Raw genomic sequence first — 12,611 nt, forward strand, 5'->3', positions numbered from 1 at the left:
AAAAAACCTAAGAGTATGTATGAGTCCCCGGGAAAGTATGTGTATGGCCCATCAACGTCCCACGACTTTCTCCACGTGGAGTGGTGCCCTACTCCAGCAGCGAATTGGCACAAGGGCCGTTGCACACGTGTACACTACGTGCGCAAGTGCTATGCGAACTCAAAACACTCATTAATCGAATTCACGAGCAGACGTCCTAAAATTTAGCCGCGGGACCCTCTTGAAACGCAGCGTCTTGAGACTCAGTAAGGTATCCCTGGGTAAATAAATAAACTGCATTGTACTATTTGTGTAATTCATGGGTGGCTCTGTGGGAATGGGACCGTGTGGAGCCCGTGGCAGCTGCAGCCGTGGGAAGAATTGGGGATACGACGAGAGGGAGTTCCTGGGTCCATGTGGTCGGTGCTGCCGGAGTGTCGGGGACGGGACCCCAGGGCGGGGTGACATGCGTCTGTCGTTGCGACCCAGGCTATATTTGACAGCAGTCGAGCAGGCGCCCGGCTAAGTCTGTCCCCTGTCTGCGTCTATCTACGTGTGTCTGTGTGTCCACGTCTGTCTGTCTGTGTATTTCAAGCTGTCCATATCTGTCCGTGCCTGAATGTGTCTGTATGTAGGTCCGTGTTGTTGTCCCGGTCTTCATAGGTGCTCGCAAGCAGCACTTGCTCCTACAGTCTATGGCTATGCGGGGGATCTTTGTCTCTGTTGTTTGTTACGTGTGCGTCTCTCGGTCTGCCTGTCTGCCTGTCTGCTCGTGCCTGTCCTCGTCTGTGAGTGCCTGTCCGCCCGGGCTGACTGCGTGGGAAGAATCCCTTCGCAATGACCCACGCGCGTGGGGGCATGGAGGGGCTGAGTGTGGCGGGTGTGAAGAGACGGGGTGAGTGAGGAGACGGGGTGAGGATGAGGAGATGGGGTGAGGATGAGGTGACGGGGTGAGGCGAGAGAGTAAGGGTGAGGGAGGGAGGAAGCACGGAGCAGGATAAGGCATGCGAGTGAGCCAGGAGGGTGAGTCAGGAGGGTGAGGAAGAGTATGCGAGATGAGGGTTTAGGGTGAGAAGAGTGCGAGGGGTGAGCCAGGAGGGTAAGGGAGATGGGTGAGGGTTTAGGGAGGGAAAAAAGGGCAAGTCGGGAGGGTGAGGGATGGGTGATGATTGATGGGCTGGAGAGGGAAAGTCCGCATTCCGCTGCGAGCGTGGGGAATGTATCTCTGCTCTCGAGCAGAGCCGCCACATTCGACAGCGAACTAATAATTACCGTGACAATAATAGCAGCAGTAATAACACTGTACCCGTATAGACATCATCATCATCATACAACTAACTACCCACTGAGCCTGCAGCAGCAGGGTGAGGCCCTCAGGGGACTGCGGCCGCAATGACGCCCCTCTGTTCGGTAGCTTCGTACCCGACTTGTTCGCGAATTATCTCACAAGTACACACTGAACACCGAGGCGAAGAGTCACCACTATCATTGGACTTTGTAAGTCGTTCAATACAAAACATTTGAGAAGAACGGGAAACTATGTTAGCCGCCAGGTGGAAATCGCCGTTGAGTGATTATGGAGTTGTGCCGCATGCGATTAAAGCCAACGCGGACGCAGAGCTGGGGATGATGAAGATGATGGTGGTGGGTGATTCAGTCGGCACAGGACAATGACACGTGTGTTAATTCTGCAGACATGACGTCACCCGCTCAGCTGGGGTGACGTCATCCGCTCAGCTGGGGTGACGTCACCCCAATTAATGTTTTAAACGTCATCATTCGCCTGGTGTGTTGGGATTATGGCGTGAATAAGCAGTGTGGCATTCAGATAAAAACATGTAAAAGTCATTGAAGAAAATAAATATAAAAGTATGTACTGTGCTTCAAATAGTATATTGTCTCGATTTAAAGCTTTCGTGACTGCAGGGATTCATCTTCTTGGTTCTTTCGGTAAAGTCACGTCGAATGGAAATAATAAAATGATAAAAAGAAAACATAAAAAAATAAAAAAACACCTTTTATTATGTGTAACTTTTATTATTTTATTATTTCCCTTCTACGTGACTTTACCAAAACAACCAAGAAGAAGATAGTATATTGTCATTTAATTATGTATTAAAAACAACACTCAACACATTCCGTGTCAAATGAGACTGGGTGTGTGGTCTTAAAGGATCAAAAATATAATCGGCGACGTTTCGGGCAATGCCCCTTCTTCAGTAGCACATACATTAATGTATATTCACATCAGCGCTCGGACTCGATGGTGAGGGGTGAAACGATTCGATCTATTCCCAGGGGGGGAATCTCCAGGGGATAATCAATTCCCGTGATTGTATTGCATTCATAGAATCGCACGCTTTTAAAACCAATTGCGCCCGATCCACGTGGTCAAATTAAACTGTTTTACGTTTGTTGCATGGAACCTGCAACTACTGCAGCACAACTGGACTCAGTACTCGATACTAAAACTGCGATTACAACTCTGGATCGATTATTAAATGTACTCGATATCAGCGATACGATGAATCAAAACTCTGTTGTGGATTATGGTGGCGATATTGCTGCGTTGACAGTGGCGCACGGCCACATGAAATTAATTAAACTCAACACGTTTCGTTGTCAATAAATGCTGCCTTAAAGTATATAAAAACGACGTTTCGGGCAATGGCCATTCATAGCATTCCCATGTCAGAATCAGAATATTTAGAAGAATCCGATGAGCTGTGAAGCTCATTTTAAACGCATGATGGCCACTAGAGGGCCACTGCCCGAAACGTCATTATAATTATAATTTCCTCCGCAAGCCACAGAGAGATGAACGTGTCGAGGGAGAGAGAGGGGAGAGTCATCTTCTTGATTCATTCGGTAAAGTCCCGTAGAAGGGAAATAATAAAATAATAAAGATAAAACAATAAAATAATTCTCACGACGTTTCGGCCACAACACAAACAGCCGTCCTCAGGTGAAGAATGAAAAAGGGGGGGGGGGGTGTTCGAGTTCACGCGCAGCATTCTCCTCCGCCATCTTGCTCAGGGAAGTTCCGCTGTGTTCTTACGCGGTGACGTCACGCCGCTGACTCCCCCCCCCCCCGTGACAGGGGCAACTGCTGCGCCTCTCTCCCTACGCAACATGGCCGCGCGTCGGCCGGCGGGGGTGGTGGGGGCGGGTGGGGGCGGGTGGGGGAGCGGTTGGGGGTGGGGGCGAGTGGGGGGTGGGTGACGTCATCGGCGTGGCGGGGCGGCCCCCATCGGTGCCCGGCGAGGGGGTCCCGGGCGGTTCGCAGAGACGGCGGCAGTGGAAGCCACGCGGACAGCGGCAGCAGCAGCAGCAGCAACAGCCAAAGCAGCGGCATTTGAAGCCACAGCAGTGACAGCAGCGGCATTTGTTTGAACCAGCAGCAGTATCTGAAGCGGCAGCAGTTGACAGCCAGCGGTGGAAGCGATAGAAGCATCCTCAGCAGCAGCAGCAGTAGAAATCTAAGCAGCGACATCGGCAGCAACGCAAGCTTCAGTACCAGCAGCAGCAGCAGTAGCAGCAGCAGCAGCATCAGCCGCCACCATGTTCAGCTGGTCAAATAAGGACGCGACGGACGGCAAGAACCCGGAGATGTTCCAGACGGTGTCGGGCGGCCTCAAGAAGCTGTACCGCACCCGGCTGCTCCCGCTGGAGGAGCACTATTCGTTCCACTCGTTCCACTCGCCCGCGCTGGAGGATGCAGACTTCGACAACAAGCCCATGGTGCTGCTGGTGGGGCAGTACTCGACGGGCAAGACCACCTTCATCCGCTACCTGCTCGAGCAGGACTTCCCCGGCATCCGCATCGGGCCCGAGCCCACCACGGACTCGTTCATCGCCGTGATGCACGGCGACACGGAGGGCACCATCCCGGGCAACGCGCTCGTGGTGGACCCCAAGAAGCCCTTTCGAAAGCTCAACGCGTTCGGGAACTCGTTTCTCAACAGGTAACCACCCCTGGGGGTGGGTGGGTAGGGTGGTGGTGGTGATGGGTGGGTAGGGGAAGATTGTCAGCCTGGGGGTTATAATTGAGATGGTCAGGTGGGGGGAGGATGAAGAACTGAGATGGGAAGGTGGGATGGTGGGATGGGACTGAAGGAGGTTCGGGTGTGACGGGGAAGAGGGTGGATGATGAGGGAGCTGTGATGAGACGGGATGAGAAGAAGGGCTGTGAATAGAGGGATTTGGTGTGGTCAGGGTAGACGGGAAGGGAGAGGTGGAAAGAGTGTGGGGAAGGAAGGATGAGGTGAGAAATAAACGAATTGTTTGGTTAGATAGTACTGCGGTGGGCTTAATGGATAGTGAAGGACGAGATGGCAGGCTCTGTTTATTCATCGGTGGAGACGCGTCCCATCGTGCATTATGTTGGGTGTTGCGAGGTTTGTGCCGTGTGATGGGGGCTGTGTGAGATTGCTTCGGGACTGGGGGTAGGGCGGATTGTGGGGGGTCAAGGACGGCAGGAGGACGAGGGAACGTGGAGTGGACCGTTGTATTGAGTCATGGGGTTCTGTGTCATCAGGGGTGTGCAGGGGTACGTTATGTAACCTCGTTATGCAATGCGGTGTTTCTCACCTGGGCAGGTAAGGGCAGGGATGATGCACACCTGGGTGGGGTAGTTGACCAACATCCCACATGTATAGACAATCCTCTGAGTATGATATACACCAGAGATAAATAACTTAGGTTAAATTTCGATTTAACGCTTTCGTGACTGCAGGGATTCATATTCTTGGTTCTTTCGGTAAGTCACGTAGAAGGGAAATAATAAAATAATAAAATTGAACGTCATGAGAATTGTATTGTTTTATTTTTTATTATTTTATTATTTTCCTTCTACGTGACTTTACCGAAAGAACCAAGAACTTGGGTTAAGCCAAGTTATTTAGCTTTCTTGTGCGATTTAATTAATTAATGCTTTGAACATTTGTCCTTACGGAAATGTTTAGCTGGGTTCCCTACTGGGAATACAGGGAACGGACTTCCATATCCACAATAGAGGAAGTCATTTAATTTGCAATAAAATAACGTATTTTAAAAAAATCGTCTTATTTCTGAAAATACAAAATTCTTGTTTTATAGTTTAATATGTATACAGTATATATTTATGACCCTTGGGCTACACCCATTTCAAACCTTTTAAAACAATCTGCCTGAGCAGCAGACCATGCTTTCCCACCCGATGACGGACGCTTGTGTTGCGCCCGAAACGTCGTGATTTATTTTATGTTATTCCTACGTGACTTTACCGAAATAACCAAAGAGTACACAGTATTTATTCTTAAGGCGCTCACTCGTCCGTGTCACTCTAACTTGGTGGCCCACCTACCCCTCTGACGCACACTCACGCACCGCTTCCCTGGCACCCCCCCAACGGCGATTCAATGAATTGTCGCGAATTAGGGTCATGATTTTTGCTCCAATAATATAATCATTCATCCCGTTTAACTTTGTGGCGAACAAAAATAATAATTGTAAGCCGTTTGTCAACCCACTGCTGGATGGAGACTGTGTCAATCGTACGGCTCGATTGACTATGCAGTTACCGCACGTGTGATCTATGTTGAACTTCTTTCGCATGATACGTCGCCAACCGTGCTGCTAATCGGAGATCGAAACGGGGATGAGGTTCACCTTTGGGAAGGGGACGGTGGAGGGGGGCAGTTGACCACAACACCGCATTTTCAGGTGACCTGGCCTGTGAGGGGTGAGGCAGAGGTCCGAGCACCCTTCTGACATGTCCCGTGTAGCTCTGAAACCTACCAACCTCGTCCTTGACACGCAATATGAGGGTCACCTTTGGGAAGGGGACGGTGGAGGGGGGCAGTTGACCACAACACCGCATTTTCAGGTGACCTGGCCTGTGAGGGGTGAGGCAGAGGTCCGAGCACCCTTCTGACATGTCCCGCGTAACTCTGGAACCGACCAACCTCGTCCTTGACACGCAGTGGTGCTCTGGAACTCGTCGCCCTTCACAGCTGTCTTTCTACCCGATTGCAACACGCAGTGCCAGATTCGTCCAAATCGCCGATTCTCTCAACGGTTGGTGACGGAGTCATCAACGGATTGTCGCCAAACATCTGATGAGGAGGAAACTTTGGCCAGCAGATCCGTGGATCACTTCCCAGAGTCTCCAGCCAACAGTCGCCCGCCACCCCTGGTCTCTGTGGCGCTCATGGTAACTGTGGTTAACAATAGAGCTCGACTTGACGTGGTCAGCAAATCTCTGTTGGAGATTATACGAAGAACACGTTATCAGGAGACGGCACACTGATAATGGAGCGCTCGAAGGTGTCGTTAGGGTGTACGGTACTGCTCCTTATCCCATGCCCATATCAGTGGCATATTTCCTGAAGGGGGTAAGGTCATACTTCCCCAGCCCTCCAAATCTGTTTTATCTCTTGTATATCTACATTCAATGCCCTCTCTTCCCTCTCATCAGTCATCACAATGGGGGCTGAACAAACGTCGTCTTCCACTGCTTGCCGTCTCTGGTCATGGCGATCGCTTCCTGTATCGTCGTCAGAAAAGCACAGGCGACAAAGGCTTGTTGGGCCAACCAGAGTGTCCACATGTCGCTTCCTGCAGACCTCCGCGTTTCTCTGTTAAGTCCTCCTTTGCGCCGTCAATCCACCTCTTGTGTGGATTGGCCTCCAGTTTCTCATTTCACATGGTAGCGCAAGGCCATTTATGGTCATTTGTTTGGCCTCCATTCTCCGTACGCATCCAAGCCAAATAATTATTGTGTCTTTGTATAATTTTGCACCAGTCTCCTGCTGGTTTAGCTCTTTCCTCTTGGCCGCATTTCTTAGTCGCTGTAGTTTCGACCCAGGAGATTGTGGTGTGAATCCCACGTCGCTGTGTTGATGATGCCAGGTGAAGAAATAGCAGAATTTTGTTACACTACGATGCGAAGTTTTGATATCCATTCAAGAGCTTCGGGAGATGCGGAGTGAATTTCGGAGGTGTTGACGGGCAATGAGTAAGTAACAGGGGACAGTTCTCGTTCAATTGTTTGAAGTTGTTTACCACAATCGCTTTGTCTGTGGAGTGCCCTTGAGTCTCCATTGATGCATGAGGTACCTCCTCTTTTGGAGGTGCGAGTCTGCTACTGCCCCCCCACCCCACCCTTTACCAAATATAGTAGGTTCCGTGCCTGGAGGCATTAGTTACAGAGATGTGGAGTGTACCATCGCTCATAGGGGTGGCACCCAACCTTCCTGTGTCTGGCCCTGGCAGTGAAGCAGGTAAGCATTTGCTGAGCAAGGAGGTGGAGGTCACCTGTGACAATGGCGTGGTCAAAATCGGTGTGTCAGCACGATAGGGTTTTCCTTGATTGAGTGATAACGTTGGCCGTGTGTCTACCGTGCGAGTGTGTGGTGTGTGTCCGTGCGTGTGTATGTTCAGTCACACCCCAAATTCCAGTCAATATGTGAACATAACCTCCAGTCGCCACGCCAACAGCACATACAGTACAATAACGCCCCCCCATCCCCGGGTCCCGACAAACTTCTTGAGAGAGAGTGCCACTGGGGTGGATGCGGCGGCGCCGTGGGGTGGTGTGTAACCCAAGCAGTGCAGGGCACGGCGTGTCCGTGTGTCCGTGTGCGGGGAGCGGTCGCTAGTGCGTTACAAACCCGCTAACCCGACTTCGAATTCCCACTCACGACCAATAAGAGTGGCGAATATTTGAACCGGTCCTGGGCCTCTCGGCCATAAATGAGTAACCCTGGTGTGGTGTGTAAACACCAGCACTGGGGAGACAAAGGCGGCCAGCCATGGTGTTGGCAGTGTTTGCCCCAACAGGACGTTAAAAGCTACACGGGGGGGGGGGGTTCTTTGTTGTGTGTCTATGTGTGTGTCTTTGTGTGCCACTCGGTGTGTGTGTGCCAAGGTGTATTTATGTGTGCCCTAACGTCGCATGGACACGTGTTCACGTGGTAAAATTAAATCAACCCTTGGTTTTCACTGTGACGCAGAGTCGGTCTAACCATCACCACCACCACCATGTGGAGGGGGAAGTCGCGGGTTCGGAAGTCGCTTTTCATTGTCATCATCGGCCCCATTAACGGCGTTTATTGATATTGGGCCCCACACAAGTATAAGACAATCCCCGAAGCGCCAAAACAATTACAAAGTACAATTGAACAGAGCACTGTACCCACAAAGTTAGAATAGGAAAAAAGTTTCCAAGGCAACGAAAACATGTTGTTTATTCTGGGCTCTATAATAAATAGCTTAGAAGGGGTCGTGCACGGTGACATCAGTGTTTGCTTCAGATTGACTAATTATTACACAATTTCTCAAACAATAGGTCAGAGCAGTGAGCTGCGGTATCGCTGAGCCCTGACACCGCTGAGATCTTTCTGGGTTTGAATCCAGGCACCTGCCTGTGACTACACCGGGTTCTCTTTACAGTATTGAGTTGAGATGGTCTCAGCTCGGTCATTAATAAAATATAATCGCACAGACAAACATCACATTCAATTTGAATCGGAGAATTGCCAATGCTGTTATGGACTGTCATGTGCTGTCCTCTGCTGTATGGAGCAGATGTCAACTTAAGGCACCTCAGAAGTAGTTGCGTGATATTTTCCTGCATGGGTTATTCTTTTACACGAAGGATGCCATCTCTGTGCAAGAGTTCCGAATGAATGCTTAACGCAGAAAAAAAATATCCATTAAAATAGTAATTTTGTTCTGTACTGCATTTGGCTAAATACCATACTGTTGTGATAAATATTACGACCATATTCAGAGTGGGTGGGAAAGTGCTGCCCTCTACGGCGTGTACCAGAGGTCACGGAGTTATATCATAAGTAGTTCTGTGACCTCTGCTTCTGTTGGTTAAAGACTAATACGAAGGGTGAATATTTTTAATCTCCCGATATGGTACCAAGAGTATAATTGGTATAAAATTGTAGGAGAAAAAAACTGACAAAAAATTTTCCGAGCGAAAATCATAATTTGTGATACAGATGCCAGCGGCGGAGTGGTGTGCTGCCGCCCTCTCTCGCGACCCTTTGTCACGACCGTCTTGCCCATGATGTCCTTCTCGCTTCACGGGTTCCGAGTGGAGCGCGCCCCCACTCCCCAACAACCCACCACACTCCCCACGCATCGTCATTCAGTGACTCGCCACGATCGATCCAGGCTTATAATTCGGTTCAAGAATTTATTCCTCTTTGAAATACGTTGCGGCGATTGTGGTGGCTACTCGCGGGTGTAAATAAAGGTCACATTAACCCATTATATAGGCAGTGTACGCATCGGAACGCACATTGATGCTTAGGGACGCATGTCCGTTGCGCGTGTCGTGCCGTGCGCTTTAAGAATTGGTTAATTAGTGCGTCATCACATTGTTAAAGCCATAATAACTTGCACTGTTTCGCTCCACAGAACATTTTTTTATTGGCTACTGTTGGGAGATTCATTCGACAGTGAGAAACAATCTTTATTTGAAACTTTCGTGACTGCAGGAATCCATACTCTTTGGTTCTTTCGGTAAACTCACGTAGGTAGAAAAATAATAGATCACGCCGTTTCGATCGCAACACAGCACACCGCCCGTGGTTGTTGTATGGATACTTTGGTCCCTGTCATTAAAATGTGGATTCCCATTCCTGGTACAGCACCACTAATGCACGGATGAACACGTGGAGTCCGTTAACTCTGACCTTTAGACGAATGTCACGAATCTCAAACGTTAATATTGGTCTTTTGTTGCGTGGCCCTGAAATCTACAGCTGTTGATTGTGAGCAGATGTTTAACTTCCCAGTGAACCCTGGCTCAGTGGGTGAGTCACTCATTCTCTTCTGGTATTCCGTCCCACCTCTGCCCCCAAGGGCTGTATACTTCTACTTATTTACTCCCTGGCCTTCCTTAAACTCCTTCACGTCTCACTGGGTCTCTTACCTGTCATATGCACACTCGTACCTGTATCACGAATATGTATCGATTGACCAACATCCCTGAAATTCGATTCATTTTTAGAGTCGTAATCAAGAATCGATATGTGTTTATGTTTTGTTGCATTTGTTCCACGTTTGTTACGTCTCGTTTTGGATATCTAGTTTGTACTTTCTCTTTGCTTTGTACCGTCTCGTTCATTCTGTTATGATAACAGACACGTGCACAAACTTGGCAAACATCGACAATAATCCATTCTGACAAGCACACAGTTCCTGATTGTAATAATTGATGTCGAGCAGTGAACCCGTCACACGCCCACAGCAGGAAGTCTGAAATGTCTCAATCGAGCCCGAGCGTGGCCCCAGCAAGATAAAGGTCCCCTGAGTCAGGCTCATAAACACCTCCGTGAGGGTCAACATCTCCTTCCCTGCGCACGTTAACAACGCCATTCGCGTCGCCACAAACGTGCGCCCACCCCTCTGTCGTTCGTGCTGTCCACTCCCTGCCCCCTGTTCAAGTCCAGGCAGGTTCCAGAGCTTCCACTTCTCTGCCTTCGTCCGACTGTCGCTTTCTTTTCCGTAAAGCAAACGTGCCCACTGATATTGTACAGCATCTCTCGAGATGTGGTCACGTGTAGACGCTATCAATCAACATTGTTCCTGCATTGGGGTGTTTTTTTTTCGAGGACCACATACGTCCCCGTGGACTCGCATAGAGATCCATGAACGCAAACACTCCAGAGATCCACGGCTCGCACAGAGACCCGCACACTCGCGGAGAGACTCGGACTCCATGCCCCTGTTAAATGTCAGGCTTTGGCTCAATTCCCACCTTTCTCTTCCGACGTCAGACTGCCTCTTGCTATAGACTAAATATGCCACTGTGTCTGCACACCATCGAGAGATGCGGTCGCATGTAGACGTTCTAAAATCCACCTTGCATTGTAATTGACCAACCAGAGTTTCTTGGTATCGTGGCCGGGTTCACCTGTCTCTCAGAGACGCAAAAGTGTGAAGGCCACGACACTGCCGAGTCGACGGCGATGTTTGCGAGCGACATTTGTGGGCGACGTTTGCGAATGATGTTTGGAGGCAATGTTTGTTGGCAATGTTTGTGGGTGATAGTTATGGCCGATGTTTGCAAGCGATGTTCGTGGGCGTTAAGGGGGGGGGGGGGTGGCATTATTTTGGAACCCCGGTGGATTGGCAAACGGCAAACGTTCGAGGTGGAAACAATCGTTTTTTTTTACAAATAGTTCTTTGCGAATGAAAAAAAGAACCGGTTTTTCGACTCTAGCCTCAAGGTGGATGCGGAAGTCCCCCCCCTCCATACACACAGCGATGAGCTCACTGCGTGGTCCACGTGTCACCCTCGCTTCCACTGTACCGTCGCCAGCCGCTGCGATTTTTTGGAACCTTCCTTCCCCATCCGTGTCATGAAAATTCGACGAAGGCAAAACTGTTCCCAATTACACTCCACTCGCGCCTATGCGAACCGGCTGGCATTCAGACGGTTTGCAAGTTTATTGGGGGGTGACTCGTGGAGAGACTCAGTCCCACCATACGTATGTTGAACTTCCACCACTGGCTTAGGGTTGCTCATTTGAGCAACACATCACTCTGGGTTATTTATGTATTACACTTGTGTTGATGTGGGTGGTCAGCGCACTGCATTGTGAACAAGCCGGCTTGAGTTTGATTTCCGGCCACGGCTAACATCAGAGTGTCTGCGTCGGTCATTGGTCCACTGCCTTGGCCAGTCTGTACTGACCAGCGTGGTGAAGTATGATCAAACAGCCCACATGACAGATACGGCCTGGGAAGTGAGTTGACATCAGTGGGTTAACAAAGATGTAAGCTCATTATTATTGTTGTGCTGACATCGGCGTCGTGTCAGAGATAATGGCCCTGGCAGATGATGTCACGGGACTAATTCTAAGTCACTTCAATCTGCCTCTGTCCACAATTAGGTGAACATATTTCACATGCCCTGCAAAGTGTGGTCATTGCATGGTGATACAACTGAATTTATTTAACCCTCTTAGATAGAATGTATCCAAAGTAGGTGAAAACACAAGTGATACCATCAACTGGCTCTTCTGGAGAACCCGGTTTAATCATAGCTCTATCAAGGTCTATGGGACTCTATGCAAGTCTACGGGTTTCTATGCGGAACTGTAGATCTTTAATATAAGTCACTGGTCACCGAGCTGAAGCCATCAACTCGCTGCACCTCGAGGACCCGGTCTTTAAATCGGCAACGGCTGGGACCCAGAATTGAACGCAGCTCTCGTGTCTCACCTGAGCGAGCGCGTCTGTCGCGCGTGACCGTGGCGAGCTGTGACGTTAATGTTTCACGTGGGTCCCATGAGCTTCAGGTTCTCTGACATTTACCTGTACGGTATTTTAATAGCGTAATGTCCTTGTGATGCAAGGCATGTGTGTGTGTTAGAGGACAAATATGTGTGTGTGTGTGTTGGAGGCCAGGCAAGGTTATAGAGTTTTTAGGGTTTTAGAGGACCGGTATATGCGCCGTGTACTACACAGGTGTGTTGTAAGGTGTTGGTTAGAGTGGTGACATTGTGGTGAGTGCATTGTTGTTACAAACCCAGCAAACCTGAGTTGTATTAATTCTAGATTTGAAGCTTTCGTGACTGCAAGGATTCATACTCTTAGGTTTTTTCGGTAAAGTCACGTAGGTAAAA

At 49.5% G+C, this 12,611-nt stretch overlaps 1 protein-coding gene across 1 annotated transcript in view; it reads left to right on the forward strand.

Moving 5' to 3' along the window:
* The first annotated feature begins 3,221 nt into the window (after positions 1 to 3,221).
* Positions 3,222 to 12,611, forward strand: part of LOC133362504 (EH domain-containing protein 1-like) — a 29,171-nt gene continuing 19,781 nt past the window's right edge. The window contains exon 1 of the mRNA XM_061581458.1: positions 3,222 to 3,944. Within this exon, the coding sequence (XP_061437442.1) occupies positions 3,541 to 3,944 (404 nt within the window). The 5' untranslated portion in view covers positions 3,222 to 3,540. The remainder of the gene's footprint in view (positions 3,945 to 12,611) is intronic.

This window comes from Lethenteron reissneri, chromosome 8 (assembly GCF_015708825.2).
Source record: "Lethenteron reissneri isolate LAM-NWPU_2019-01 chromosome 8, ASM1570882v1, whole genome shotgun sequence".
NCBI lineage: Eukaryota > Metazoa > Chordata > Hyperoartia > Petromyzontiformes > Petromyzontidae > Lethenteron > Lethenteron reissneri.